Source organism: Vidua chalybeata, chromosome 6 (genome assembly GCF_026979565.1).
Source record: "Vidua chalybeata isolate OUT-0048 chromosome 6, bVidCha1 merged haplotype, whole genome shotgun sequence".
Classification (NCBI taxonomy): Eukaryota; Metazoa; Chordata; class Aves; order Passeriformes; family Viduidae; genus Vidua; species Vidua chalybeata.
Window position 1 is genome coordinate 32,227,481 of NC_071535.1, and position 24,529 is coordinate 32,252,009.

Genomic DNA, 24,529 nt, shown 5'->3' on the forward strand with positions numbered 1-24,529 from the left:
TGCAGGAAGAAGGAGATACCTTAAAGCCAACAGTTTTCTGAGCACATATCTGTATCTGAACATATCTATATATGAATATATGTAGGTCTAACCAAAAGTTTGAAACAGAGAACTGCTGCTGCTGTGGGGAAGACAGCCTTGGCAGCCCATTCCAATGATCTTGTGTGAGCCATGCCAAACTTCCATGCTAATTTAGTGCATGCATTTTTGTAGTTTTTCTTGTCATTAGAATAAAAAAGGCAAGCAATATGCTTTGCTTTAACCCATAGCCTAAGTCCACCCACTTTTTGCTTGGTGGGTGGGAATACAGTAGGACACAAGAAAGAGCTATAGTTGAGGTAAGTTAGGCCTTTACTTGTCCAAAGAAACTACTAAAGAAGAACTAAATATGAAGAACATGGCAGATGGCCACACTTCACAGGGCAGAGAAGCCTGTGGGAAATTTGCTGTTCCCAACATCCCTGGAGACTCATCAGTGGAACATATAAGTGTACCAGCCAATGCATGCCACTTCTAGAATTACTTGGTATTGGCCAACTATTTTTGCATAAGTAATCTTTTCATTTCATGCTATTGTAGAGAACACAATGTTTTTCTTCCACAACACGGTCTTCTCAGAGCCCATGCAAATGCAGGACCTTCAGTTTTAAAGTGGTCATTTGCATCAAACCTATATTCAACAGGAGTAGTAGTTTAACCAGTAGGTATTCATAAGCTATGGAGATAAAGACTGAGATAAGTGTAGAAAGATCTGCATCTTAATGACAATAGTGCATTTTTTACTGATATTGGTATGATTTTTGCAGGAAAGTCCACAGTAAGTGGTAGATTTTCAACATAAATTCATTTTGGAAATGAGTGTTGAGATTGAGAAGTAAGCATCTTAAAGTATCCACAAGGGGAGTTCTGGTTCTTATTTCTCACCTTTTCCAAAGAGAAAAAATTGGTGCACAAAGCTGTATGAATATTCAAGCAGAGTTATGACAAGAGGAAGAGAACTCACTAAAAAAGGTGCTTGGCAAGCAGAAGTCTTAAAGATAAAATATTCCACAGGAAATCCATTAAATTAGACAAGTATCATAGAGAAACTTGGATTTTCAAATTTAAACAAATCCCAGGAAGCCCAGACATCATTTGTCTTTCATTTCTCACCTGCTTTCAAAGTGAAGAACTGCTAGTCTAGGCAAAACATACAAGGCTAAACTGAGGGCTGCTGAGACTCTGTGTCCATGTCCCTTGACGGCTCTGCTCACAAAATGTGTATGGAGAGACCATTTTAGTGTTATTGTAAAATTAGGGTAGAATGCCTCCAGCAATGCCCTTCCCACCAAAACTATGCATACCAAATACACAAAGCAAACAATAAAAGACAATGGCACAGATCAGTACTTCCACAAGAAAACAGCAGATTTTTAAGGGAAAAAACATTCTGAATAGAGAATACCTGCCTGAAAAGCAAAATTGTTCATGCACTTTAACACTCAGCAAGTTACTCCAGAATATTCCAGTTTACTGGTTTTTTTTTTAAGCATAAGAGGTATTGCAGATTCAAGTGCAAGTAGTGAACTATTTCAAATAGACATAAATGACAGGGAGCCTTTTATTCCAACTACTGCATCTGGATTCTAGCCAATCCCTCAATGAAACGTATAATTGGATAAATGTAGGTTATGGCATTAGTAGAATTCAACTGCCTCTATTCTATTTGAAAAGGAAACAGTTTTTCTGACCTTTAAATCTCACTACAAATAAAGAAGCAATTATTTCTCAATAAGCACATCTGTTGAAAATTAAATTTAATTAAAGAAAAAATCAATTACTATTTTTTCCTAGCTTTCATAAACCCTCCTAACTTGTCAGCTTCCTGAGGATCTGCCAAACCACCTTGTCTTGTGTCTACCCTTCACACTGTGAGACTCCCAGAGGTGAGGCTCTCTCTTCATAAGTGGGGGAGGAAACACGCTTGGAAGTGTAAGCTCTGGCAAATTCTTCATGTAAAAAGCAAGAGAGAGGGGATCTTTTTCAAAGCTGTGCTTAGAAAGCCTTTTTAAGAAGCATAACAAAAAGGTGCACTCTTGTTTTAGTTGCTGAAATTTTATCCAGCAAGTACGGGGTTTTAATAAAATATAAAAATTCTCGTAGTCACTGAAAACACAGAAATTGAGCTGCAAACAACCGCCTCTCACTTATCCAATCCCTGATATGGAGGTAAAAAGGCACCCTTTCCAGCACATGAATTTACTGGCATACTTTTTCACATTTCTGGACTAGTCCTTGTTACTCTGATGACATGTTTAAGCAGCCCTTTCCTCTCTGATCTATGCAGCAGATAATTTTTGCACAGCTTGTTTTCACTCTGCGCTCAGCATGCTCACTGGCTCTGCAGGAGTTCTGCTCGGGAAGTGAGAAGGAAAGCATGCACCATAGATCCACTAAGCAGACACCAGCCCACGTGTCTTGAAAAAAGGCATTCGGCTGAGGATTTTTGTGGGGTGTTTTCCTCTTTTTTTTTTTTTTTTTTTTAATGACGAAACTGAAGGTTTTTTCACCCTTTGGTAGAACTACTTTAATTTAAACTTGAATTCTGGACATAAAAGACTAATTTCACTCATTTTATTGTTGTCCAGATTCAGGAAAGTTTTTGACTTTTTTTTTTTTTTTTTAATCAGGATATTTTTTGTCACTACTCTTCAAAATGAAAATCCCTCAACCACTCTAAGTCTTCACAATAACTGTAAAGCTGGAGTGAACTTCTGACACCAGTACAGTATACTGAAATCAATGTTGTAGTCCTTTAAAATAGCCCACTGAAATGTATAGTATATGTTCTATATTATATATTCAATTAATACATACAATTTATATATGCATATATATGTGTATATATATACATACATAAAGTTAATGAAAATGACTGAACCACTTTAATTTTCCACATACAGAGGGAAAAAATATGCAGTTTGTCATTTAAGAGGGCAAACCATGGCAGCATCAAAACATACCCACTGGAGAAAATCAGTATCAACAGCTAGCACTGGCCACCATCACTGAGGGGTCTAAGTGACAAAGACAGAATGATTTGGTCATGTTTTGCTCAGCAATTAGATGCAATCACACCAAAACCTTTTCTTCATGGCTATGTTGCCTTCACCACTATTAAATTTTTGGAACGAAGCATCTATCCAGGCTGTAAAATCATTGTGTGAAAAAAGATAAGGAGAACAAACAACATAAATTTACATGCACACATGAAACTTCTTGTTCCTTAAACACCTCAAAGCCCAAAAATCTGAAGGATGACTTTAAAAATCAGTCTCCTGTGCTCTGCTATGTTCTGGATTAAAGGAGCTAAAGAGGACATTAAAGAAGTTAGTTATCAGAATCTTTTGCCAAATACAACTTATGCTGAATTAAGCTATGTATTTCAAAAAAACCTGTTTCCAAATCCAAAGTTAGGCTGCAAAAGAAAATTAATTTAAATATCTCAATCATCACTGCTGCATCACTCCCTGAGGAGAAGCTGCCACATTCCAGTGCAGCTGGAATTCAAGTGGCGGCCCCAGTGGAGGGGTTATTGCAGGTCACAACACAGAGTCACTGGAAAAACAAAGAAAAACCCATGAATCCTCCTGGGCTCAACTTTCTTTTTCCCCTGGTATTAGTGATGTTTTAGCAAATGACCTTGTCACTATATTTTATATAATATCTCTGTTATTGTCCACCTCTCACCAGTACCATATTTTTCCAAATATTTTTTTCCAACAGTTTTACTTAAAACTGAGAATACAAAAAGAAAGGAGGACTTGAATTGCTATTTCACTTGTAACATCAAGCAAGAAATAAAATATTCCCAAACAACCTGTTGTTTAATATAATGCAGTAGAAACCAAGCACAAATAAATATTAGGTCACTAATTTTTTACACTCTCTGAGCTTTGGGTACTCTGGAATAGCAAGCCATGAGTGCTAGGTCCCTGTGGTTTGCAGTGACTACAGCTGGTGCAGGGCGCTCAACACTTCCCAAGACTAAAAGTTAAGTTGCAGACCTCCTGTTGGAATATATATTTCAAGTCCATAGCCATCCAAACTTACCTGTTTATCGGTGAAATGCCAGGTGCGAATAAAAAGATGTATGGCTTCAGGAATGTTGTAAGTCTTTGTTAGCAACAGCAACCCTTCCTTGAAGGTGCTAGCAAAAGCTTTTTTATAGCAGCTAGTGAATCAAGATAAGAAAATAAAACAGAAAAATTATGAAGTATTTTGTATTTTACTTAATGTTCTCTAGATATTATACATACAATCTTTAAACTTAATTTAGATTTCTTCAAAAACTGCCCAAGCACTTGAAACACTGTTTTAAAGAAGGTCTCTATAAAACACAAGTTCCATGTGAAAATAACTGGACTGTGAAAAGATTCGAACCAGCAGACAGTTCTGAATGCATATCATACAGGCACAGAAAATACTCTTTAAAACACTTGTAAGTATTGCTTTAATTATATTTATGCTAAAAAAATGATGACATAGGTTTAATATTTTTATGGTAAGAAATACATGTAGGTGAGATTTGAAAAGTTCCATGAAATGTACATACAGCAATCCTGTGCACAACATCCACTATCCAAAGGCTTGTTAATGCTGTTGGAGAACGAGTAAAAATATCAGAAAGTAAAAAAAGAAATAGCAATTGCTTGTTGAAAATATAATGTCCCATTCAGATTTTTAACTGAAAGCAAATTTATATGATTCTGATCTCTGTTATAGCCACACAATTGCAACTTCCCCAGAAGCGTGCATCCAATCCTACTGGCAACGCTGTAAATTAGATTAAAATCTGGGCCAATATGTGCATTAATTTAAACATTCATATTAGATCAAGTAAACCCTATGCAATAACAGCCCATGTATAGTTAATATTCTATCCATACATCTTTTCTTTGTGAATGTTAAATGACTATAGGTATAGGATCTGAGAAATAATTCGTCCTTTTAGGTCAAGAAGTCACATGAGAGTTTGTCAATGGAATAAATCTGTTGAGTCTTCTTTGCTAGAGTATCTTTCCCCACTCAAAAAGACTTTCAAAAATGAACCATGTTTTTTTAATAATGTTTTCTTATTCTGACATTGCAGCACATGAAATGGGAAACCAACCATCAGCTGAGTAAATAAGAGAAAAATCAGGAAAAAATACTAGACAATCAAAAACCTGTAATGAATTGTTACTATTCTCTCAAATGCAAACCAGCTGCATTACCCTTCCCCCATCACTATACGGTTTCACAACCCAGTAGCTGCTAAGGCAAACTTCTGAATTCCTCCACTTTTACTCCCACCAAGCCTTTACCAGGGGCTGCCACCTTTCCTCATTTAATTGCATTTCTTAGCTAGAAGATGTTTGCTGTGTGGTTACCATCTTCCCAGACAAGAATCAGGCAGACCTGAGCAGACTAGTGCTGATGTTCTCATCCAGCAGAGCACTTGTGCAATTCCAGCCTTCAAGCAAACCAGGGGTCCAGCCAACAGACAGCCCCGGGGCAAAAAACTGAGTAATGGGATGCTTCATTGAGTCAGGACTCTGAGTCAGACAGACTGCAAGCTCCTGCAAACTGCAGTGAGATAACAGAAGACACGATTTAGCTAACTTTATTAAAAAGCTAGACTGTGTGTGTATCTGAAGAAAAATGAAATTATTATATATATTTCATACCCTCTCTAATAAAGCTCCATCAGTAAATACTAAACTTTTCAAGTTTGGTTGGTTTTTTGGTTTTGGTTTTTGTTTTTTTTTTTTTTTTTACAAACAAAGATACACATGTCTTATCAGACACACAGCTACACAATATCTACATTTCTTCATAAGACAGAACACTTCCAGGAAATTTAATGAAATGCAAGAGTTTATTTTGAAACCAAAACACAACAATATATGACAATGACAATAATAATTATCTCTAAAGAAAAAATCAACCCATGGAACATTTTAAATTATAATAATTTATTCCCATCAGGTTGCTTGATATGATACTGTATCAGTGTAATATCAATGATAGAGGTTTAGCTACACTTTCAGAAAACATAGAGAAATGCTTTCAGAGAAGCATATAGTCGCTCTCCCCTCAAATTTCAATGTTCATATGATCTAAAAATAAGAAAAGAAAAAGATGCTGAGCTGCTGTAAACACAGTATTTTTTGCAAGAGGAAAATGAAATGGTTCATTCTACTTAAAACAATATAGGCCCTCAAAATGGAGCTGGAAATAATTATTTACTGGCTCATACAACTATGAGAAATAACAGCCTTTTCATATCTGCATGTGGGTAAGTCTGGATTCTGTTAACCTCAGTAAACATCATCTATGTTTACATACATTTGAGCTGGGTATAGATTTGTGCTTCTTTCAAGAAACAGGCATTACTTATCTTCAAAGGCACATGAGAGTTTCCTTCATATATTTACATATATATGCATTATGCTAATAATTATGCTTTCCTGAAAATATATATAATTTAATGTATTACAGTAAATCTGTATCACAGTCTACAGTACCATAAGGAATGCAAAACTGAAATTGTGCTAAACCAGTTTTACACTATTTTATTTGCTTAGTCAGCACTACAAAGAATTTAAACTGTGTGTAGAGCGGGCAAAAAATCAAACTACTTACAGAAGATTATGTATACATATTTAAATGTCTTTTAGAATTTAGAAAATAACAAAACATAGCTATGTCAATATCTCTTACAAATTAAAATGAAACCTGATACTTCTCATACCTTAATCTGCAAATGCATTTGCTTTAAACTGGATTGCACTGGGAATCTCCATTTCTCAATACAATTAGCACATTTAATCATGTCTGAACTAACAAGCAAGTTATCTACAGAATACATTAAGCAAGTTTACAAATTCAATAAATAACACACCTTTTGGCCTATGTCCAGGACTAATTTCTTCAGACAGAACTGAGTCACCTTTGTAGGAAACAAATTAATTAGCTTCTTAGTAAAAAATGAAAAAAAAATCAGGGACTGAAAATTCAGAATACTTCCTCTCTCAAAAAAAAAGAATTTGTATGCAGAAACCATCACAAAACCGAGATGCTTATTAACCATACAGATTTGAGTTCTACAGGATTAAACATGACTCATTATCTGTTTCAGTCACTAGTGAAAACAGGTAATCGAAATACCCCATTACATTACTCTGACACACATGATTTTGACTCAAAGATATTTAAATCATTATGTGATAAATGTTAACACATTCACCTTGCAGACTTCTACAATGAGATGTCCCATCTGGAAATCCACTTAATAGTGAAAATCTCCTTCCTCCCTTGTGCAATAAAATACCTCACAGTGACTATATCTACAGTTACCTGCTCACTTCACTACCTGTGGTCACAGTGCACAGTGCTTTCCTTGATTTAACACATGCCCTCTTAAAACACACTCATAATGGGAGCTGGTAGCTGGGGCTGAGTCACGCTTGGTTCTGACCGTGCTACATCTGTTCGGACTAAAGCAGAATTTTAACTCAAGTGCAGGCAGCAAGTTACTGAGTTTTTCTCACTGTTGGTTGCCAAAGAAGCCTGGTGGTGCAGTAAGTAATAGTGTTACTCCTGCATGAGATCAGGTTGCCCCTGGCAGAGGTGATCTCTATGGTGCTCCCCATGAGCATCACCACCACCCTGCTCTCCTCTGGTCTGGAGACCACCCTCTTCCCTCGCTCTGCTCCTGTGATGCCTGCATCTACATGAAGAGCAAAGACAGCTTTTGAAGGTAGCTGATAAGTAACCTGCCAGGAAAAAAAAAACCACCAAAACCACCCAACCTTTTTACAGGTACTATTTCTATTTTCTTCCTGTAGAAGCTATCACTTAAATCTCATAAGGGGAAAATAGAGCAGTAAGTATGGATATCAACTTTGTTTGGCAGTGTAAAATCAGCAATAACAAGACTTCCTGCATTCTGACAGGCAGAATCACTTTGAAGAAATATTAAAATTCCCATCATTGTAGAAAGATAAAATACAAACAATCAAAGAAAGTGTTGTGATAGTAATTATGAAATTATAACATAGTGGAGGGATATTAGAATGTTCTTCTTAATTACTGATGTATGTGAAAAAAACCCAGTTTCTCTAAATCCAGAACAGGTTACCAGTATAACAAAGACCAATCGATAAACATAGTAAAATGTGTTGATTTCTAGTAAGATTAGATTCTAGCACTATAATCACAAATTTTATACTGTCAAAACTTTTATGAAAAAAATGAAATGTTTACCTGCCTAAAATCTGCATTATTTGAACAGTTGGCCTTCCAGGAAGAGAACTAGTCTTAGGTTAAAAATCTAAATATAGATTTAGATTACAATATCACAATGTAATTACATATGAGTAAAGAACATAAAAACAAGAGATATTTCCACAATCGTTTTATAATACCAGACAGAGAGAAAATTTAATTTTTTGCTAGCTAAAGTCTATTTCTTTTACCAAACTAAAAGTAATTTATAGAAATTGTTCAGTATTATTAATTTTGGTATCTTATGTGTGTAAATTTGTACTCTCTAAAAGCAGTTTATTATCTTTAATACAGCCAGGTCGTGTTTGTTTCTATATGACTGAATTTACCTTATCAAAAACTTTCATTAAACACTTGGATTTTCATGTGAATTTTTGTACCAGCTACTGTGAGAATATTTGCTCTCCACAGAAGAGTGAACATGACTTTCTACTACCAAAAAGGTAATCCATAGGTGTTTTCAACACTGTTTTCCAGTTGACAGAATTAATCAACATCAGTGATACATTTCATAAAACTCCTAGTCAATTATTTCAGGGTAAGAATTTTAATAAACGTTCTGCTATTTTGTGTGTATTACTTTTGGCACAGTTTTATGTTTTCTAAAAGAACATTCTTGTCCCACCATAATAATCAGTGTGTATTGGTACATACCTTTGGTGAGAACCTGCTTAGGTTTTTTCATTATAATCAAAAGCCTATTCTAAAGGGTTGTTAAGAGTCTCACCTCCTTTGGTTTGCAGTGGTATGCTGAGAATGTCAGCCTCTGTGCATGGCTCATTGTTCATGCTGATGCAATATAATGGTTCACCCAAGAAAGAGGGTTTCTTCAATCTTTTTGTGTTGAGTGCTCTTGACATAAAGTAACCTTCAGTAATACTCTTATCTTCCATCTTCTGTAAACCTTCTAGGTCATCAGGTTCCTCTGTTTGGGCCAGTGAATCCTTTGATAAGTGACTACCAGCCAATGCTTTGCTGATATAGTAGCCAGGGGTTTTGCTCTCTGCATTAACACATAAGCTTTTGTCTTCGAGTCCAGCCTTTTCCTGAGCCATTAACATCCCTACAATATGGTCTTCAACTAACATTTTGGAAAGACTAGATGTGGAGTGAAGAGTGGAGTCTTGACTTGTGTAACAAGGGGGACTTAATCCAAAAGAAAGAGATTCCTGAGACTGTGGCATGGTAACGTTACTTATTGTTCTCTGAGACTGCATACATTCTTCCAGAAGGGTCTTAAGCTGCTCTTCAGAGAGGCTCGTTTGTTCTTCAGTCTGAAAAAAAAAAAAAGGCAAGAATTTCTTCTGTCAAAATATAATTAATGAAAAGCAGTGCCATAAAACAGCCTGAGAGATACACTGGCAGAGTCCTTAAACAAATATCAATGTCCTTCAATTCAAACTGAATTTAAATATACATTTCCATAATCACAAAATTTATGCAGCATCCTCACTAGGTTCTAGATAGATTGTGTGATGAAAGTTAGGAAAGAAGCCTGATGTCCACAAGGCACTGAGAGGCCTTTGATTTTGCATATTCTTCCATGAGATCTGACTGGTTTTTAATTACCAGAGTATGCACTTTTTCATATTTCTTGGTTTGCTGTGAATAGGTACAGACACACACACACATAGATGCTCTTTAAGATTTTAGTTACTGAAAGCAAAATAGCACGTTGCTGCTGGGGCAATGACTGTTGAGGCAATGCAGCTGGGGTTAGAAATGGTTTTGGACAGCACCAGCGCACAAAGACTGTCACATACTGACTGAAATATTCCCAGCCTCTCACGGTAGAAATGCCACATAGTCTCTCAAGCACATGACACAAAGCACATCAGTTACCTACCATGGCAAGCATGACCCATGGCAAGTGGGTCATGACAGAAGAAAGCTCTGCCTTCTGTAGGACAGTTTTAGTGCTTCCTTCAAGCTGTCACTGCTTGCATAGCTCGCAGATGTACCTTTTCAGTAAATTTCTTATTCAGAGACTGACACCCTCCCGTCATTTTTATCATACAGGACATTTCTAAAAATTTGATATTAAAGATAATGACTGATATTAGCTGGTTATGGTGAAGAATAGAAAATTTTGCTTAAAGAGGTTAGCAATAGGGAGTTACTTCCAGCTTTTACAATCCTTAACGCTCCTGAAAACAGAGTAGCACAATATTCCCTGACAATTTAAAGATTATAATGATAAGGATAAGACTATTTTGCCCATGAAATACAAGTTATAGAAGCTATCATAATATGTGCTTAAAATGTTGGAAGTGCTATGCAACATTTAATAGAGAAAAATGCTTTCTGCAATCAAAATCTCAGTTTTAGACAACCTCCAAGACACAAAGGATCAGCTGACACATTAATGAGCCCTTAAGCTACAGTTTATATAAAACAAAAATTTTATTCATTATGTAATGACTTCTACAGAGAATTTACTTTACATTGTGCTAGAGGATAGAGCTACTGTCATTTCAGAGGAGAGATCAATATCAGATGTTTAGCTGATATTTTTTTCCCTGAAGGTCTCTGATCCAACTCCAGGAGTCATATTATCCTGTTTGATATATATGACATGACTTGGCTACAGCCAAGGTACCACAGGGTGTATGGATTATGTCTGAAAACTGATTACTCATGTTCATCAATGGGGACAGTTTTCAGTCAGGAAGGAAAGAATATTTCTTTGAAAAACTTGCGTCTATTAAATATTACAAGATTACACTAAAAAGTGAACAAGAATGACATTTTAAGTTACCTTCAGTCACCATTCTGTACTTACATATTCAAACATTAATAATAGCTAATAATCACTGCTACAGACTGAATCTTGTACAGTTCAGGCACTAAATGAGGTGCATAAACCCAGATCTATAGTTATTTAACCCAATAGTCTTTTCTGCAGATATCAACTTCCTTCCCAAAGATACTCCAAGTTTCTTTATTGCACATAAAACTGCAACTACATTAGAGAAATCATATGTTAAGGGCTTTTAAACATGGAAAAAAAAAAAAAGAGCATCGACAGACTATCATTAGGGGTAGAGATCTTTATTTAGATGAACACTTAATCAGGTAATTATATTGAGATTCAAGTAATCTTGGTATCAATCTATGTATTTTTGATAATATTAACTGAAATCAAACCACAAGCTTAAGTGCTTACATAGGAAACATGCAAAATATTACATCTTCAAACTTGATTTAGTCTTCCAAATTTTAATCATAGTGTAGAAAGCACTCACTGATGAAAAATACACAGGGAAAAAATTAGTAGCAAAACACTATCATGAATCAAAAATGAAACATGAAATGTTTCAAATTTTCATTTTAAACTACTAGTCCATGCTGAAGTCCTTCAAATTCTTGAAAAAGTATTTTAATTTGCAGGATAACATTTGTTTCCAAGCAATGATTATCAGAATAGACTCACTGTAAGAAACAAGATGCATCCACACAGGAAAAGCATAATGTAATAGACCACTACTGGAAGCACAGCTGCATCAAGAGTATATTCACAGAGCAGATCATAACTATATTTGTAACACAGAAGATTCTCACATCTGGAAACCCACATGGATTCCCACATGGTTTTGAGTGCGTGGTTCTATACGAACGTATTTCAAACCACTTGGCCAAGATTATTTGGAGCTAATTTTATGTTAATGACAGGGCAATTCACTTACTGCAGAAAGGAATTATGTATATGAAGCAAATGAATGATCAGTACAAAATTAACATTGTGAGGAAGGATCATCTTGTTCTGCCTTTCTTTGGTCCTTTTATTTCCCTTACCCCTCCCCGCCATTTATTTGCAGTCCATTTTCCCTCATCCAAATTTTTTTTTTTTTCCCCAGGAAAATCATATGGCTTGTATTCATAGATTACCTTGATTATTACCAGAGGGGTAAGACTTAGAGCCTAAGGCATATGGTGAGGGAAATGAATATAATAACCATGGAGTTAAAAAGTTTGGGAACTAGTGGGCTTGTTTTTCTCCAGAGTGGCAGGCCTGCAGCCAAAGCAGACAGTGTAAAACATTTCTTTGTTCCTTCCTTTTTCTTTTTCTCTCTTTCTCTTTTTCTCCCTTTGGATTTTTTTGTAAGACATGCATGTAAAGATAAGGAAAGTATTTAATAAATCTCTCTTAAAATTACGTTTTAAAATACTAAAGGCTCACTGTTATTTTCTTTTGCCAAACTCAAGAGATGATGATAAGCTTAAGGAAAAATACACACTGGAGAAGAAGATAAATAGCCATCAGTCATCCACTCAGCAGCCAGGAATTTACATTGAAATGAAAGCAGAAAGGCTGCTGTTAAAATCAGGAAACAGAGTTTAGGGAAACACTGTTGGGAAAGACATCTCACAGCAAAAAAGGCTGTGCATTTGCAACCAAATGAGCATTTCAACTCATGGAATTGCATAATACAACAACTGTATTAGGAGTCTGCAGAGTATATATTTGCACACATCAGAAGCAATCCAGTCACAACCAATTGTAACAGTTCAGAGCCATGACTTGGAATCAGAAACACAGTCTTAGGGAGTCACTTGATTCTACATCTCCCATGCTTTCACTCCTCTCATTGTAAATAATTTACAACTCCTATACAGGATAAATACTTCAAGACATTTTTTTAAAAATACAAGAACATAAAATGAGTGTCAGTCAAAATGCAGAAACAGCCCACTAGACAAGGGAAAATGAGGTATCAGGTCTGGTTTCCATTAAAAACTAGAAAACCTTTTAATTGTTCTGGCTAATTTTTAATAGGACACTGAGTCCTATTCATTTCCTAGGCTTTTTTACCGTTAATGATCCAAAAAACTAATTCCTAGCCAGGAGTTTAGGAGCCTGCTAATGACCTTTACTGTTTATGTGTGGTTAGCTTTTCACACACTTGTGGCGCTCCTCTGACTGAAGATTTCTTGTTCCTTGCTGAATTCCTCCGTGACAGGAGTCTATAGAGAAAACCTTACTGCATGTGGTAGGAATGCAAACTTGTAGCTTGCTGTGGACAGCCCTGCTGTGACTACAAGTTTTCAAGTTCAAATCTTTAGGCTTTCTTTCTACATCTCTACAGTAACAAAAACAGACTAACACTGAAAGCCTGTATCAGATTTTACCATGGGGAGAAGGCTAACATGTCAGGATTATTTCTAATAATAGTAAATAATCAAAAAATGACACACAGTAAATAAGTAAGCACTACAAAGTCAGGATATTTAAGGACTCCTGTAGCTTGCACATCTATAAACATGGAAATTTTGTTCCTTAGTCTGAAAGCACTGCACTCAATAGTTCACATGAGAGTTTGAAATAATTTACTTTGATGCTTAATTTGCTGACGTTTTCACTAGTGTGTGAGACTGCAACAGTCTGAGGTAATCTTCCTGATAAAACTACTTCATTTTAAGAGAATACTAATCTATTGAGACAAAGTTCAGATTTTTGACAGATCAGCCCAGGGTAGTTTTGTAAGTTTTAGTTATTCAATAACTTATCGACAATTTCTCAAACAGCTCTATTCTGCTTTGAAAAGGCAATCCTTGCCTTCTGTCTCCACATTACTCAACTCAATGTGGACCATCAACTCCAAGGTCTCACCTTTCTGCATCACACCCAAGCACCATGTACTTGTCTATGAACAGTACTGGTCCGTGCAACTGTGAAATATTATTAATATGCTGCATACAAACCACACACATCATGCAATTGTGGAACAACTTCTTATAATTTCCAGAAATGTTGAAAGCCCAAAGTTCTTTTGCACCACAGAAGTCAGTTTGGTGACCATAACTTGTAAACTGATTGAATTAATGTAATATGTCCATTGTGGATTAACCCCAGCAGGCAACTAAGCACCACCCAGATGCTTGCTTACTCTCCATCCCCTCACCCCAGTGGGGAAGGGTAAGAGGAAAGGAAGAGCAAAAAGAGTAAAGGAGAGGAAGAATAAAAGCAATAAAACTTGTGGATCAAGACAAAAATTGTTTAATAAGCAGAGAGAAAGATAACAAAACAAGCAATGTAAAGGCAATCACTCAGCATCTCCCATGGATAGACCAACACCCAGATAATTCTGAGAAAAAAAGTTTAACTTTATAGAACTCTCTCTTCTCCCTTTTTATTACTGTGCATAAGATCATTCACGTTGACATGGAATGTCTTTTTGATTAGTTTGGGTCATCTGTCTCAACCCCAGCCTGCTGCACAACCCCAGACCACTCTCTGAGCTGCTGCACAACTCAGACCTCTCTCTGCTGGGAGGGCAGACTGAGAACCACAGAAGGCCCTGATGCTGTGCAAATGCTGTTCAGCAATAGAACATAGGTGAGTTATCAGCACTTTTTGGTCACAAATCCAAAACACAACACCCTATAGGCTGCTAAGAAAACATTAACATCCCAGCCAAGCACAGTACAGAGACCCACACATCTGCTGTCACAAAGAAATTAAGTGTTCAGCATGTCACTTTACTGCTTCTAGTAATTGCTTGTTTGTTTTATAAACACTGTGTTAAGAGAAAAAGCTTAATGAATGTAAAAGAAAAAAGTTAATATTTCCTCTGTGACAGCTGCTTCAGAAGGGTTAGTTCAGAATGTAATAACAGAAAATATTAAAGGGAATAGACCAGAAATATGCTCACGACCAAATGAGCATGTTTTTGGAGAGGGCAGTAGTGTGTATGGATTTGACAGTGTTAAAAATTGAGACTGAAAGCTGAAAAATTGATTCAGAAATTAAAAGGTCCTTACAATCATGATTTACCATCTGGTGGTTCTGTGCTTATGTCTAGAGGGTGTGGGGACTTCTGTAGTGTTTCAGCAATGACATATATCTTCAAAAATGAACAGGATTCCTAAGCCATAGGAGAAAATCTCCTTCTGTTAGTTAAATTTTTCCTTCTCTTATTTTTTCCACTGTTTCTGTTTGTGTAAGGGCAAAATGAAAAGGCATACTAGTCAGTTTTTGGTAGCTGCTGCTGCTAAGAGCCAAAACACAGAAAGGACAGAAGTATCTTGGCAAAAAAACAGAAGCACCAGACAAAAAGAGGAGATTATTGGGCATCTGGTAACATCACTGTCTGAAAAGAAAATTCAACTTGCAACATTAGAAGCCACTAGAACCTCAACATCAAAGTGATTATCAGCCTTGTGGAATAATATAAAATCTCCACTAAAAATAATTTAAGAATTTAAGAAGAGAAAATGAACCTCATTAAGAAATTGAAAATAAAAAAAAACACCTAGATTTTCTTTTCCCTTCTTTCTCTGACAAGGGAAATTTTAATAGAAACCAAAAGGAGACATGAGTTTATACAATTTTGATCATAATTAGAGTAGCAAACTATGGAGACAAGACATGATAATTGCAGCAGTTTTTAAAGGTAGCTTATAGGTTATAGAGGTAAAAACAAATCAGTTTTGCTTTCAAGAACTTGTCATAAACATGCCTATTTTAGTCATTACAAAGAGGTGCAACACTTTTTTTTAATTTTACCTTTCTCAAAAAATATCAAGTCAATTGCTTGTGGTTTGAATGTACCAATAAAGGGAAAGTGTGTTTCACCAGCTATGCCACACTCTGTAAACAATATAAAGACAAAGCAACTGGCTGCTAAAGGTAACAGAAATTGGAGGGAAAAAAAAAAAAAAGCTAAAAGATCTTTTGCAATAATTTACTTTTCATTTGACACTATAGACACTAAGCTACATTGCTGACAGCTGTGGAGTTTACATGGTACTATATGAGGATACAATTAAGAGGTTTGTAAGTGGGAATTATTCCTTGGAACCCTACGGAAATGTTTCCATTTTTTTAAAGACCCAAAAAGCTGTATTTCTGCATAAAAGAACAAGTTGTACTTTTTACCCTACCTTTCAATTTTAAATTCATTTCATTGTAGCTTTTGCTCTACAGGTTGCATCACATTTTTTGGTGCTTACATATTACCAGGTTCTCACCCATGGGCACTAAAATCTAAATTGGTATGTCCTCACCAAGTTTTAAGAAGGTAACTTTAGGAAACAGAAGCTGAAAATGTCATGCAGGCCTAAAGTTTCTAACATTTCTATCAGGCACATATTGTAATAAAAAATAAGTATTTTTCAAGTAACTGAAAATTACTCTGCATCATCATTTTCCTCCATTAACTACATATTACTTTGGAGCTCCATTTTCATTATCTGAACCAATAGGGTATTTTTAAACTTTAGACCTAAGCAGTATTGTATTCAACCTAAACAGTTAAAATATGAAATATAACTCCTCAAAATATGTCTTTCCATTAGCATGATGGCTTTTTCTGTCATTTAGGAGTTAATATAATACTTATGCATCATGTTATACTGTACCATTTCTCCTAAGGTCCAAACACCGGTTGTAGAGCATACTTGACTTTTGTATATATTGTATAATAAAAATTTTCTTTTGTGTCGTTTCAACATTGTCCTGTTACTCAATTTTACTCCAGCTTCCATCATTAGCAGCAGGGCACAAATTTCAAGAAAGCAGGAATTAACAAAAGAAGCAATTTCAGCATCTTTAATTGAAGATAAGAACTAAAATTCTAAATAAATATATATTAAATTGTGTAATTAAATGTGCATAGAGTATATTTTCCTGGCTAGGGCAAAGAGGTACTGACTTGATGTAAAGAGCCTGTTTAACTGGATATCCTACTAGTCACTAAACAGTAAGAGTTGAATGTTCCTTAGAGAACATAATTTCAAAGTTTAAGAATTTTAAAAGCTGCATAAATCATGATGTAAATCTCCATTTAAACACTGAACTATGAGAAAAGTCTCTGATTTAAATCACTTTGAATTTGAAAATCCATCTACTCCACGGTCATCAAGAGACGTTTTGCAAGAATTCAGCTCTTCTAACTCCAGATTAGTACAAAACTTATCTCTTCTAATCTACTGTGTTTGTAGATAGAAAAAAATCTAAGTATTTTTCCATATATGAGCCACTTAAAAATTTTAATTTCTAAAATCTTTCTCAACAAATGGATTTTAATTTCTAAAACCTTTCTCAAGCTGTTTTTAGAGTACTTGATTTCACACAGTTTCAAGAGTTCTTATATTAGGAGCAAGCTGGTTTTAATTAAACACACTGAAGGTGTGTGAAAACATAAGACACAAATTCCTGAACTGGTATTTACAATCCATTACTCAGAATAAGACTCTCATTTTCCTGCCTCTGCTGAAGAAGCAGAACTTCTGCAATTTAGATTATTTAGCGTTCAAAACCAGTTTCCTAAATATCCCATTTTGTGTTTTTAACTGTTTGTTATTAAGCACTTAACAGATTTCATTCCATAGAAGTCTCTTCCTTGAATATTAAGTTGTGGCTTTAATTTTAAGTAAAGCCAGTAGAGTAGACAAAAATGCCTTGATGTGGTTGCAGCTGTTTTCTGTTACAAAACTCCATTTCTTTATTTTCGGTCATATTGGCTTAGTATTTTTTTCCGAGAAATAGTGTAGCATAATGGGATCACTCTCACATGCAGCATTTTTTAAACTGCAATGAACTATCCAGAAATTTTAAGAATATTTACAGGTCTATAATCTACTGGAGGAACAGAAAATGTTCAACAACAGAAATGTTCAAGGCCAGGGTAGATGTGGCTCTGAACAACCTGGTCTAGTGGAAGGTGTCCCTAGCCATGGCAGAGCAGTTGGAACTAGATGAGGTTCAAATCCCTTCCAACCCAACCATTCTATCCTTCTATAATTCTGTGAAAACAGAGAAGCCACAAACACATGATCTAGGTGACCTGTGCAATTAAGAGTACTTCAGTCTTACTAAATATGGAAAGGACTAGCCCAAGGAGCAGAAGGTCATAAAGACTCATCTAAAGCAACTACAGACACAAACTTCAGACTCAGTTTTCTGATACTCTTCAGAGATATCTTTTAAAGTGGCTCTTAATTGGTTGGCCTTGTGTATCAATAGCAGCAGGCACCTCTAAATACTGACTTTTTCTAAGTAACATATTAATGTATATGGTAAGCCTGCCCTGCAGTACATATTTTGAAGGCATAAATATTCTCTTCTGATAGGAGAAGTATTATATGAAGGAAGATCTGCTATATGTAGAATAAGAAGTTACAGAAACTCACAGGGTTCTCCAGTGAAGTAATATAGGTAGGGTACAATCTCAGTTATCCAACTTAATGTCGATCAAATTCTCTTTTATGGATGTGGTTTTCTTACAGAGTTTTTGACATCCTCTCTTTGTTTCACAATCACACCACCTAAATCAAGAGCCTCAGCCAAGTGCTAGTGTCAGCTGCAGTTCCCCAAGGTCCTCACAGGCAGCAGAGAGACACCAGCACCGGGAATTGTAATTCAACTCAGCTAAAATTTAAAGACAGAACATGTAGAATTTTGCTTACTAACTGCTGTTTTAAAACTGAAGCCTTTCTGACAACACATTTAAAAGGCTACTCAACCAAATAAATGGGCAGAAGCAGAAATCAATATTAAAAATTAAATTCTGCAAGTCACAGAAAAAGCAATAAAATATACTACTTTTCAGAAACTTGTTGTGAAGAAATATGTTGAAATATAGAATTGCAAATCCATTATCTACTTTTAAATAACAAGACCCATAATGTATCACACTAGTTTAGCATTTCATTCTCTCGCTCCCACAAACTTAATATAAGCTTAATATAACAGCATGTACAGTATTGTCATGTATGGGAAAATGCAAGAATTCAAACACTGCTAAAATCTAGAGTATTAACAGTACCAAAAATTACACAACTTATGGGAATAAAGAAGAGAAGTTGTCAATCTTTGTAGCTGTGTGAATTGCAAAGGTGGAATTCTACCTCATAATCTTAGGACTATGAAGTCTCTTTAAAAAAGAAAAAATCAAGAACCCATTCACTGCTTCTGAAATGTTTCTCTACTTTTCAATTCATGGCATGGATAATTACATCCATAAAGGAAGATCCCATCTAAAATCTATGAAACTGTCTTTGTCTTTAAGGGAAAGATCCCTGTATATAAGCATAGATAAATGAGTAAGGGTATGGATAGTTGTGCCACATCTCTGTCTCTGCTTGTGAGAGGCCAGAGAAAGAAATTTCTTTTTCAGTTCTGTTTGGTGGGGCCTGTGGCCACAAGGCAAATGCAAAGTTTCTAAAGGGAACATCAGGTTGCTGCTGTGTTTGTCAGTGTGGGCATATATTTTATGGAGCACTGAAATAACATTTTTTTTAAAAGAAAGAGAATAATAAGAAGCTTTTTCTTTACTGAAGAATGGAAGGGTATTTTGAAATGAGGTAACTGCATCTGGCTCTTGTATTTCCATTCAAAAGGAAAACCCAAAAGCCTTTAGGAAGAATGTGATGAACAATATTGCCACAGGCAAAACATTTTATTTGGAGTTTCAAGCCTTCCTGCACCCGTTCTTGATTTTGGATAGGGGGCGGGGCACAAAATCTTTCAGTAAGTACAAGAGCAGGAGTTAAAGCATGGAACATTCAAATATATATTACCAGAAAATTCTCATTTACCACATAACAATAACATAAAAAAAAGCTGAGACTAAGATAATATGAGTGCTAATCTATTGTTACGACTTGATGTTTGGCAGGTGTTTTTATGAAGACACATAAAAAAACAAAATTATAACATTATTTCTTTTTTTTTCTAACTACAAAAGGCACTGCACAGAAAGTCTAATTGTTAAAGTAAACTTCAGTTTTGATTATTTATTAAAATACACTTTTTCCTCAGGTTTCTCTAACAAAGTAAATGTGCAACAGTACTAATGTCTACATTCCCGCTGGCATGATCAATTTCATACATTATTATAACCAAAACCCATGTATTTTATGTCTTTGCCAAACTAGAAACAGCATAAACATTTTAAAAACAGGTAAGAGAACAAACCCTCTATTTTTCTTCTGAAGCAATGAGAGAAAACCTCAGCTACTTTCTGCCACTAACTATAACAGTTTTCAATTCCCTAGGCCTTAGCAATAAAAAACACTTTCAGCATCTTTGTTTGTTCTCTTCCTCATGTCCTGTGGCAAGGACAACTGAAAAAGTCCAAGCATTCCAAGTGTTGCAGCTCCTTATTGTTATTATCCTGGTTCATGTAATCAGAAGCACAGGTATCTGCATGCAGATAAAAAGCAAGACACCCTGTACTCAGTTTAGAGAGGCAGTCAGTTGATTTGCCAGTGGAAGCCATAGACTAGAGGGTACACAACACATTGCCTTAGTACACTTTTCCTTGTCTCTACCTTTCCTGGTAAATCGTGCCTGGTAGATAAGAGATGGCTGTGTCTGTAACTAGAAGCAGCAACAGCATGCAACAGGTCACACAATCACACAGGGCACGTTCCTGTATTTCTTCCTCATCACCAAGGAGCGTGCCACAAGTGACAGAGGTACAGGAAATCAGATAGCCCAAACAGCATATACTAAGCATACCAGCTTTCCTGCATCAGGGACAAAAAATAATTACACTCATGTAGAAGGCTTTATAGTAAAAAGACTTGTGGTTCAAAAAAAAAAGTCTTGATGATAGGAGAATATTTTACTGTTTGAATTTTTCAAGCATTTTCTGCAGAATGTGCTCATACGTAAAATGCAATTCAAAACAGCTGAGTAAATATTGATGCTAAGAAATTTTGCTTTTAGAAAATTAAAACAATTCTAGAAACAACAAACAAATTACAAAAATGTAAAATGATACAGATGCATCTAACTCAGAGAAAAGTTAATATTTTGCAGTTTGAAATGTACACTTGCAATAGGATATAAAATATAGTTTTAAATTATGCTTTTGACAATCCCATTTATACTCAGTGATGTATACCACAGCACAAAAAGGAAAAAAAAAAGTACAATATTGCCCCTAGTAAAAGACATGAAAGCTCCAAAAGGCTCATGTTTTTCAAAAGAAAGTTATGTAAATTTATCGTGAATTTGGGATACAGGTGACTCTGCTGAAGCTAGAGTCTATCTTTTGCCCATAAAGTCAAAGTTCACATGTCACTCATAAGATCTGAAAGATTAATTTACAAAAAGTCTCTGTGATCACATTACAAGGTCAATGGCTTAAACACAAAGCACTGTGCACCCCAGTTGCTTGGAACTTTCTTTACTTCACATTGGAATGTTTTTGCCCAGTTGCTTTGGTAAAAAGAATAACCAAAGTTCACAGCTGTGCTTCTGATGAATTAATGATGACATTGTTGGTTTTAAAGGACACTATACTACTCTCAGTTATGTGGAATCACAGCTACTGAATCACTAGGTAGTGACAGAGTCAAGGGTTTTATTTGCTTCTTCCAGGCAGTTAGGAGAAAACTACTTATTCATTAGGTTAATTCAGACAGAGAGTTCCTTTTGAAATAATTGAGAAAAGAAGTGATCATATTTTTTGAAACATAGGAACTTAGAGTGAATATTTTAAAATCCTAACTTCTTTAACCAAGGACACTCACTGCTTACGTATTTTTTTTCCATTAGGCTTATTAAAATTTCAAACTTTTAAAAGACTTCCAGGATTATTCAGATTCTTCCAAATTATTCAAATGAAATGCACCAAGGACCAGATTAAAAACAGTTTCTATATCAAAAATAAGACAAGTATAATATATATTCTTAGAAAGATAAACATCTCTGAAAACATAGAGCAGCTGCAGTTTCCAGCACTATTATGCTGCATAAGATGCAATAAAAGGAAATCAGAAGAGATGGAAGTTCCATATATCTGATTTTTTATGCTAATGGCAAAAAGAAAAACATACATAAACATCTAACATGTTGTTTCAGACATAAAAGTATATGTAAATATCAAGGTTGGCTACAGCTACAATCTGGAATGATGATGCTGTGTATTAGTATAGCCTTTACAATGTGACTACATGTATGTATACCAGCCTGGCTGGCACAATTTGAGAGTTATATTTAATTCCTAAAATGAATGGCTTTTAATTAAGAAAGACACATAAGGGATCTGAGCCACACAATGAGATTGTGTCCTTTCCAGAGACATCAGAAATTCATTCCTTCTGGAATTTAAAGAATGAATTGTTGTGGATCGCACTGGTCTGCCTGGCAGGAGACACCATCAGCTTGTTCTTGCCTTATGGAATCTATTCACACATGTATCCCCTTACTGTGCTAAGCACCACTTCATACAGGAATTATTTAAATACACTTGATGTATTTGACACAGGCTATGTTTTATTTTATGCATTATTGGAAAAATATTCCTTACATGGGTGAGTCATTTGTAGCTTTATGTGAGCCAGTTCAATATTGGCTACTGGGAGTTATGGGCTGTCAGGCACCATAGTGGAAAGCCATAAAATGGAATATGGAGAAAATAACAAAGCGAGGGACATGACATAGGTACTTTTGTACTTTACCCTCAAGTCACTCTTGGGAAAGAGGATTAAGGCACTTCAGCCTCCCTACTCAGAGCTAGAAGTGCTAAGCACTGTGTCACAACATTTTGCACCTTTTCAGGCACGCTGTCTTTGGCTTGGCTTTCTCACATGTCAGAGCAGTTTCACTGATAGCCATGAACAATAACGCACCAAATCTATTCTACAGCATTCTGCCAAGGATGGAGAGGTTTCCCTTAGAAGACAACACTCTAAGTTTGAAACAGCAGGCTCACAAAGAACTAAATTTAGTTCCCCCATTGCTAAGTTAATGTTTGAACCATGAGATAAATTGAGTAATTAGAAGAGCTCTTCCTTGTTTGAAAAAATGTTTTAAAAGTGCCTCTCTTTACAAAATTCCTCTAGGTTTTAGATCTTAAGAAGACAAAGGCACCTGATTGGAGCCCACATAAAAAAGCCCAGACTCCAGAAAGGGTGAGTCTACAGACATTTGGGTTCTGAGTTCAGGGTTTTTTTTTCCTTTTATAAGTTAGCCTTAGGCTGTTCCCAGCTCAGTAAACTGGCTGCTCTGAATATTATTCTAAACCCACATAATCCTCACCCTTATCTGCAGAGAAAGTCCAGGAATTAACATACATTCACTAATACAGCTTTAACTGACTTGCCCAATGTGGGAGGGCAGAATGTGCTAAGCCACTGTACCTACCTGTCTTTCACAATGTTCCTAGGATAGAAATTGACATCTACTGTGTATGCGGAATGGGGTAAGGATGTGCAAGTATGTATGCACAAATCCACTGTGCACCCTAATGAGTTAATTAAATAATTTACTGGCTTATTCACAAAAACAAAAATATTGGATGGACAGAGGAAAAGGCTGCAAATTAAACCAGTGCAAAATAATAAAATATTAAGAATAAATTAGTAAGTGAAGTGAATGTGTGGAATGCAAATTCCTACTCTGCAGTACGTAATTAAAGAATTTTGTAAAATCCCAATATTTGACTCTAGGACATGCAAAAAAAAAAATCTGGATCACTGTATCTTCCAAAACCACAAACCAGACCCATATGCTCATGAAACAAACCATATGGAAAAAAATCAATCTTTTAAAAATATTCAGGAATATTTTTGACAAGACTCATCAAAGAATTCTAATAATTCCTATAATGAGAAACTTAAGATTTATTCTTCTCATGACACAGGAAAAAAGTTCACCCTAAAATCTTTAAAAGGCTGCTCTGGGAAAAAAGAAAACAAGACGTGATGAATATTTGGTAATAAAAACCAAATATCATGAGATAAGAAATAAAAGGACAGCTTTCCTACTCCAAGTGAGGCCTCTTTATAACAGATGAGCAGTACTTGGTTGAGAGTTTTACCAGGAGGAAATCTTTTGGCTTTTGGACAGCTGAGAGATGCCAGTATTGTATTGCCCATGCAAAAAGAGCAATAGTGTGACAAAGAGGAGGAGTGAAAGCCTTGCCATGCTCCTCATGCTTGCATTTGGTCACAGCTACAGTCTAAAGACACGCCTGTCGGAAGTTACAGCACTGCAGAAAAGGTGCCAACAGATCCTGAGACAAGAACAGTTGTGCAGTCAAGGAACTAACGATACATCTTATTCAATCTCTCATCCTAAAACAAAAGTTAACCTGATCCTAAATTTAAGGAACACCTGTGGCTATTCTGAAGCTGTTGCAAAGTAAACCAGAGGAGTTTAACCTGATAAACCTCAATTGCTACTACAAGTTCTATATACTATCATGAAGGAAATAAAGACCAAAGACACTGTACCCATAAAAGGATAAATTTTGCTTACAAT

At 35.7% G+C, this 24,529-nt stretch overlaps 1 protein-coding gene across 7 annotated transcripts in view; it reads right to left on the reverse strand.

Annotated features, from left to right (window-relative positions):
* FSIP1 (fibrous sheath interacting protein 1) overlaps positions 1–24,529 on the reverse strand; it is a 135,026-nt gene that overhangs the window by 58,780 nt on the left and 51,717 nt on the right. For 3 of the 7 annotated variants that reach the window (XR_008431403.1, XR_008431400.1, XR_008431404.1), the window contains 7 exons: positions 9,038–9,584; positions 6,926–6,973; positions 5,440–5,607; positions 4,595–4,638; positions 4,093–4,213; positions 3,003–3,056; positions 1,153–1,245 (listed from right to left, as the gene is read on the reverse strand). Coding sequence is in view for 2 of the 7 variants with exons in the window: in XM_053945388.1 (XP_053801363.1) it covers positions 5,582–5,607; positions 6,926–6,973; positions 9,038–9,584 (621 nt within the window). In the remaining 5 variants the exon portion in view is untranslated. Of the gene's footprint in view, positions 1–1,152; positions 1,246–3,002; positions 3,057–4,092; positions 4,214–4,468; positions 5,608–5,912; positions 6,141–6,925; positions 6,974–9,037; positions 9,585–24,529 lie in introns of those variants that run through there. The other 4 variants (XR_008431401.1, XR_008431402.1, XM_053945388.1 and 1 more) reach the window with 4 other exon arrangements.